General features: G+C 48.3%; 1 protein-coding gene across 2 annotated transcripts in view; it reads right to left on the bottom strand.

Moving 5' to 3' along the window:
- The window catches only part of KIF2C (kinesin family member 2C), a 27,996-nt gene extending 22,746 nt beyond the window's left edge, over positions 1 to 5,250 (bottom strand). Inside the window, exons 1-2 of one of the 2 annotated variants that reach the window (XM_012001854.1) lie at positions 5,066 to 5,250; positions 4,057 to 4,151 (exon numbers count right to left, since the gene is read on the bottom strand). In XM_012001854.1, coding sequence (XP_011857244.1) covers positions 4,057 to 4,151; positions 5,066 to 5,135 — 165 coding nt within the window. In that variant the 5' untranslated portion in view covers positions 5,136 to 5,250. The remainder of the gene's footprint in view (positions 1 to 4,056; positions 4,152 to 5,065) is intronic. The other variant, XM_012001853.1, reaches the window with a different exon arrangement.
- Between the last annotated feature and the right edge of the window lie 1,982 nt (positions 5,251 to 7,232).

The raw sequence follows: 7,232 nt of genomic DNA, 5'->3' as shown, positions 1-7,232 counted from the left end.
TCTTAATTTAAATCCACAAACTTTGAAAATAAACCTCCACCTCAAAAAAAAAAAAAAAAAAAAGGGATAGAATCACTAAATGCAAAAGCTGGCAAGCACTTCAGTAATCACACTTCTATCCACATTTCTGGGACAGCCACAGACTACTGGTACACACCTCCCCCATTTCCAACCCCTAAACTACAGAGAGCATAAACAACAAGGAAAATCAGTTTTTTGTTTTCTTGTTTTTTGAAACAGAGTTTCACTCTTAGCACCCATGCTGGAATGCAGTGGCGTGATCTCAGCTCACTGCAACCTCCACCTCCCGGGTTCAAGTGATTATCCTACCTCAGCCTCCCAAGTAGCTGGGATTATAGGCATGCGGCACTATGCCCAGCTAATTTTGTATTTTTAGTAGAGACAGGATTTCACCACGTTGGCCAGGCTGGTCTTGCGCTCCTGACCTCAGGTGATCCATCCGCCTCAGCCTCCCAAAGTGCTGGGATTACAGGCGTGAATCACTGTGTCCAGCTTTTTTTAGACGGAATCTCACTCTGTTACCCAGGCTGCTGGAGTGCAATGGCACGATCTCAGCTTGCTGCAACCTCCACCTCCCGGGTTCAAGCGATTCTTCTGCCTCAGCCTCCTGAGTAGCTGGGACTACAGGTGCCTACCACCATGCCCGGCTAATTTTTTGGATTTTTAGTAGAGACGCGGTTTCACTGTATTGGCCAGGCTGGTCTTGAATTCCTGACCTCGTGATCCGCCCGCCTCAGCCTCCCAAAGTGCTGGGATTACAGGCATGAGCCACTGCACCCCACAAAAAACAGAGTTTTAAGCCTTGCTCTGACAATCAGCTGGTTCTCATGTTGATAATTCAGGGTGAACATCCCAGGAGAAAGGAATAAGCGTGTAAGAGCAGCAGGGAATTAGGCACAGTCACAGAGCAGTAAACCACCTCATTTGCCAGGGGATAGGATATGTGGAAGAAGAGTGTGTGGTACAAAGAAAAAGGGTGATTGGAATCAGAGCTCAAGCCAGGCGCGGTGGCTCACACCTGTAATCCCAGCACTTTAGGAGGCCAAGACGGCCAGATCACTTTAGGTCAGGAGTTTGAGACCAGCCTGGTTAACATGGTGAAACCCTGTCTCTACTAAAAATACAAAAATTAGATGGGTGTGGTGGCAGGTGCCTGTAATCCCAGCTTCTTGGGAGACTAAGGCAGGAGAATCGCTTGAACCTGGGGGATGGAGGTTGTAGTGAGCCAAGATTGGCTCACTGAGGGAGATCGTGCCACTGCACTCCAGCCTGGTGACAGAGTGAGACTTCGTCTCAAAAGAAAAAATATCAGAGCTTGAAAAGGCCTGAATGCACCATTAAGAAGTTTGGATCTTATTCCAAAAGCAGTATTTGATCTGAGGTAAGACAAGGGATATATTTCTGAACAAACAACAAAAACAAAAAACGAATCACAAAGGACTGATAATAGCTGGCTGAAAGGAATTTTAGGAACCTCTTGATTCTTTAGCGGCAGATAATGGAAAGTATTCAATCCTTTTATTTCTCAAATATACCACCTAAATATCTCTACTATACGTACTATGCTAAGCAAGCTTTTTACATGTTTTATCTTTTTTACTTATATTTTTTTGAGACAGGGTCTCACTCTGTCACGCAGGCTGGAGTGTTGTGCCTCACTGTAGCCTTGAACTCCTGGGCTCAAGCAATCCTCCTGCCTTAGCCTCTGGAGTAGCTGGGACCACAGGCGCAAGCCACTATGACTAGCTAATTGTTTTTTATTTTTAGTAGAGATGAGGTCTTGCTGTATTTGCCCAGGCTGGGCTCAAACTCTTGGCTTCAAGAGGTCCCCCTGCCTCAGCCTCCCAAAGTGCTGAGATTATAGGTACTGTGCCCAGCTACATGTATTATTTTATTACGCTCCACGGGAGAGGGTCCAAGAGTCTGTCTCCTTCACCTCTGTATCCCTAGCACCCCATAAGTGTCTAGCATTTTGGAAGCAGTCCAAAATATCTGCTGAGTAAATCCTCACAACAACCCTGTGAGGTAGACATTATCATCATCCTCACTTTATAGATGAGGAAACCAAACTTCGAAGAGGGGCAGAAACATGCCCGAGAACACAAAGCAGTGGCAGAGCCAGACTAGAATCCAGGTTTTCATACTCCTAGCCCAGTGACCTTTTCACTACACCACAATGCCGCTAGAACAGAAGTGTCTTAGTCACAGTGCTCTCCTCAAAATCCCCACTGCCTACAGAAGAAAACCTAACCAGCTCAGTGCCAGACACGAAGACCTTTGTCTCCTTTTTCAGCTGTTTTGCTGCTGCCAAGCATCCTGGGCCCTGCACTGCTTGTGGCCAGCTTCTTCATGGTCCCTATGTGTGCCATCTTGCTGCTTCGGCTAAGCCTTCACACTCCACTCTCCAAGCCCAGCCCATTCTCAGAAAGTTTCCACCTCTGAGCTGCTCTAGCAATGTTCATCTGGGCCATTCGTCACAAGTTGCCTTTTGTTATTTGGTGATTCAGAAACGTATTTTTGTCTCCTCAACCAGGTTATTGATTTCATTCACCTAACTGATATCACAGGTAGTGTGCATGCAGAACCTAGCTTGGGCAAGCAAAGTTTTCTAAAACCTAAAATTTTGTGCAGTTTGCTTTTTCTTTTTTTTTGAGACGGAGGTTCACTCTGTTGCCCAGGCTGGAATGCAGTGGCGTGATCTCAGCTCACTGCAACCTCTGCTTCCGGAGTTCAAGTGATTCTCCTGCCCCAGCCTCCCAGTAGCTGGGATTACAGCCCTGTGCCACCAGGCCCAGGTAATTTTTGTATTTTTAGTAGACATGGGGGTTTCACTATGTTGGCCAGGCTGGTCTCAAACTCCTGATCTCAAGTGATCCGCCCACCTTGGCCTCCCAAAGTGCTGGGATTACAGGTGTGAGCCACCATACCAGACTACAGTTTGCAGTTTGCTTTCTACAGACATACCAGAAAACGACTGATTGCTTCAATTTAGAATGGACCTGACTAAATAAAATCCCAATGCATCTGGAAGGGGACCATTCTTTTTTTTGACAAGTCCTTATTCTGTCGCCCAGGAGGCTGGAGAGCAGTGGCACAATTTCAGCTCACTGAAACCTGTGCTTTCCGAGACTCAAGCAATTCTCCAGCCTCAGCCTCCAGAGTAGCTGGGACCACAGGCATGCACCACCATGCCCGGCTAATGTTTTTTTGTATTTTTTGTAGAAATGCAGTTTTGCCATGTTGCCCAGCCTGGTCTTGAACTCCTCAGCTCAAAGCGATCTGCCCGCCTCGACCTCCCAAAGTGCTGGGATTATAGATGTGAGCCACTGTGCCCAGCCAAGAAGACCAATTATTTTTTTTGAGGAAAGGTCTCACTCCGTCATCCAGGTCAGAGTGCAGTGGCTCATTCATGGTTCACTGCAGCCTCAACCTCCCAGGCTAAATCGATCCTCCCACCTCAGCTTTCCGAGTAGCTGGAACCACAGACGCAAGCAACCACACCCTGCTAATTTTTTATTTTTTGTAGAGACAAGGTCTCAACATTTTTCCCAGGCTGGTTTCGAACTCCTGGGCTCAAGCAATCCTCCAGATGAGGCCTCTCAAAGTGCCGGGATTAGAGGCAAGAGCCACCGCACCCAGCCAATTTTTTTTTTTTTTTTTTGAGTCAGATTCTCACTCTGTCGCCCAGGCTGGAGTGCAGTGGCACAGTTTCGGCTCACTGCAACCTCCACCTCCTGGGTTCAAGCAATTCTCCTGCCTCAGCCTCCCAAATAGCTGGGATTACAGGCTAGCACCACCATGACCGGCTAATTTTTGTATTTTCAGTAGAGACAGGTTTCGCCATGTTGGCCAGGATGGTCTCGAACCCCTGACCTCAGATGATCCACTCGCCTCAGCCTCCCAAAGTGCTAGGATTACAGGCGTGAGTGAAAAGAGCACAGCATCAGAAACTAGGCTCTCACAGATTCCACTTCTGCACAGATCCTTTATGTAGGAAGGCATTAAATGTGGTAGAGGAATTCTCACAGAACCTACCTCTTTGCCCTTTGTGGCACCTCCTTCTGCCCATTCCACTGAAACACAGGATTTCTCCAAGTTCACAGTCCTTACATTGGCACTGTGAATTAAACCTATAAAGTATGAAAAAACCAGAGTTACCCTCTCTTTCCTGAGAGCTTCACTTTTAGGATTCCACAGAGATTCCCAAAGTGGAGTTAACCTGAAGGAACAGGCGGCTGCCTTTAAAAAACAAACAAACAAAACTAAGAGAAATAAATCTCCTGGGCTTCACCTTTAGAATATCCACAGTGAGGTGGGCAGGGGACAGGTTTTTAAATTGAGCTGCATGGGATAAGGATTCACCCCTACTCAAAAGAGAGCGTACAAAAAAAAAGAGAGCGGGAGCCTACAGAAGAGAACACACAAAAGTATGTTTGAGCAGAGGATTCCTTAAAGCCCTTAGATGAACTTTTCCTCAACATAGCATTAAGGATCTGGCCCTCTTGGGGTTTTCCTAACTCACTTCTGGCGGTCATATCTGTCCATTTCCCATGACACGGGTATTAGACGTGCCAGAAGTGCGGTAGCTGCTTAAGCAAAAGAGAGAACGACTACAAGCTGCTCAAGAGCAGGGATCTTGTGTGTCCCGTTAACCCTAAGTCCCAGTGCCTGACATACTGCAACTGTGCAATATTATTCCAGAGTAGAGGGGCCAGGAGACCGAGGTCCCCGTAAGAGCAGGGCATTTTCCGGAGAGAATTTTGGAAGGGAAGTGAATTTAGAAGCCCCAACTTCCCTGGGTCTACCAGCCTTGGAGAAGGTCCGCCCACTCCCGGAGGACAGCGAAAGGGACCCACGTCCAGCGCAGACTCTCACCCGTGTAGGGAAGAATGACTGCCAGTGCAGAGACCAGGAGTTAGTGCGTGTGAAAAGGAGGGAGGGAGAGAAAGAGAGTGAGAGCCCATTTGTGTGTCTGGGGAGGGGCAGTAATTTCCGTCGTCTCACCGCTCACGAGTCCCCTTGACCTAGGGACCCCGCTCCTCACCATTACTGCGTTGGATCTTGATGGCGAGACCGGGAAACAGGCGGGCCTGAAGCGACGAGTCCATGGCCATTCGGAGGGTCAGCAAGGAAAAGAAACACGCAATGCCAGGAAACCTCAATTCCGCTAACCCTAGGAAGTCTTAACGCCGCGTAAACCGCCGCAGTTTAAATCCCGCGCGCAAGCGTCCTTAAAACGTCATCCCGTTGTCCCCGCCCTCGCTTCCGCCGGTCAGCGGCGCCCTGCGGAGCCTTGGGGGATACGCAGTTCCGAACCGTCTTCCGACGCCCGGCACCGCCCATGCGTCTGGCCACACCCCCGAGCGCTGTGCCTCCTGGGAACTTTGGCGCTCCGCGGGGTCTGGGGCTCCCGCTTCCTGGTATCGTGTTTGGTAATCTTGTACAGCCGGGTTCCCGAAAACTGGGAAACTTCGGTATGTATTTCAGAGTGAGGGCTCTGGAATCCTACAGACATGGGTTCGAATCCTAGCTTCTTCAGTTGCTAGTTCAATGACCTCGAGCAAATTGGAGACTTGGCCGGGCGCGGTGGCTCACTCCTGTAATCCCTGCACTTAGGAAGGCTAGAGGTGGGAGTGATCGCTTAAGATCAGAAGTTCGAGACCAGCCAGGGCAACGTAGCCAAGACCCTGTTCTCTAAGCAAAATAAAACCACAGGTTAGAAACTTGACTTAGTTTTTCTTATTGCACAGTGGAGAAGCATGTTTCGTCATTCAAGGAGTTACGTATAAATTTCCAGGAAGACACGATTCACCAGATATTTATTGAGTGAATGTCTACCACGTGCTAGGCATGGTACTAGGAAATGGAGATAATAGTAGTCAACTAGACACACAGTTCCTGTCCTCTTTTTTTTTAAATTAGAGACAGTGTTCTTGCTGTGTTGCCCAGGCTGGTCTTGAATTCCTGGGCTCAAAGATCCTCCCTCCTTCGCCCCCCAAACTGCTAGGATTACATATGTGAACCACGAATTCCAGCCTCCTGTTCTTGACGATCTGCCTGCCTCAGCCTCCCAAAGTGCTGGGATTACAGGTGTGAACCACTGTGCCTGGCCAGGAAAGGTCTTGTTTGAAGAACTGATGGCTGGAAGGCAGTGGGGGAGAGGAACATCAGAAGAAGTTGAAGAGGTGGGCAGGGGCAAAATCATTGAGCATCTTGTGGCCTGTAGTAGTAATTTTGGCTTTTATGCTAATGAGAAGTCATTGAAAAGTTTTAAGCAGGGGACTAAGAAGATCTGATTTACATTTTACTTTCTTTTTTTTTCTTTTGAGACAGAATTTCACTCTTGTTGCCCAGGCTGGAGTGCAGTGGCGCGATCTCGGCTCACCGCGACCTCCACTTCCCGGGTTCAAGCAATTCTCCTGCCTCAGCCTCCAAAGTAGCTGGGATTACAGGGATGCGCCACCATGCCTGGCTAATTTGGTATCTTTAGTAGAGATGGGGTTTCACCCTGTTGGTCAAGCTGGTCGTGAACTCCCGACCTCAGGTGATCCACCCGCCTCCGCCTCCCGAAGTGCTGGGATTACAGGTGTGAGCCACCACGCCCAGCCTACATTTTACTTTTATGTCAGTCAAACTTGTTGTTGTGTGGAGAGTAGAGTTGAAAGGGGCAAGACAGAGTGCAGAGAGCACTTAGTAGGCAAGAGATTATGCTGGCATAGGCCAGGGTGGTGATACTGGATTGGAAGTACGGCTGAGAGAATTGATTCAAGATACCCCATGTTTGGGAAGTGAAGTGAGTGGATTTTGCTGATGGATGTGAATGACAGGGGTGGTCATGGATGACTCCTGGTTTCTGGCTAGAGCACCTGGCTGCATGATGGACCATATACTGAAAAGGGAGAGTGGGATTGTGAAGGAATGAGTTGGGGGTTAAGTCCAGGGTTTCATTTTGTTCATTTTGAATTTGAGATGTCTACAAGACATCTGAGTGTAGGTGTAAACTGAGCAGCTGGATGTACAAACTGGGAGCTAAGGTAGAAGTCAAAGTGAGAGATTGAGATTTGGCAGTCTGCGTTATGTAGATGATATTTGGAGTCATGAGCTGAATACTATCTAGGAAAAGAGCATAGATGGAGATGAGAAGAACATGTATACTTAAGCCATGGGACTTGCCAATATTTTGAGGTAGGGCAGGGGAGGAGGAGCTAGCA

This window comes from Mandrillus leucophaeus, unplaced genomic scaffold, assembly GCF_000951045.1.
Source record: "Mandrillus leucophaeus isolate KB7577 unplaced genomic scaffold, Mleu.le_1.0 Scaffold67, whole genome shotgun sequence".
Lineage (NCBI taxonomy): Eukaryota > Metazoa > Chordata > Mammalia > Primates > Cercopithecidae > Mandrillus > Mandrillus leucophaeus.
Note: the sequence above shows the minus strand (reverse complement) of the source record. Positions and strands in the feature narration are given on the sequence as shown.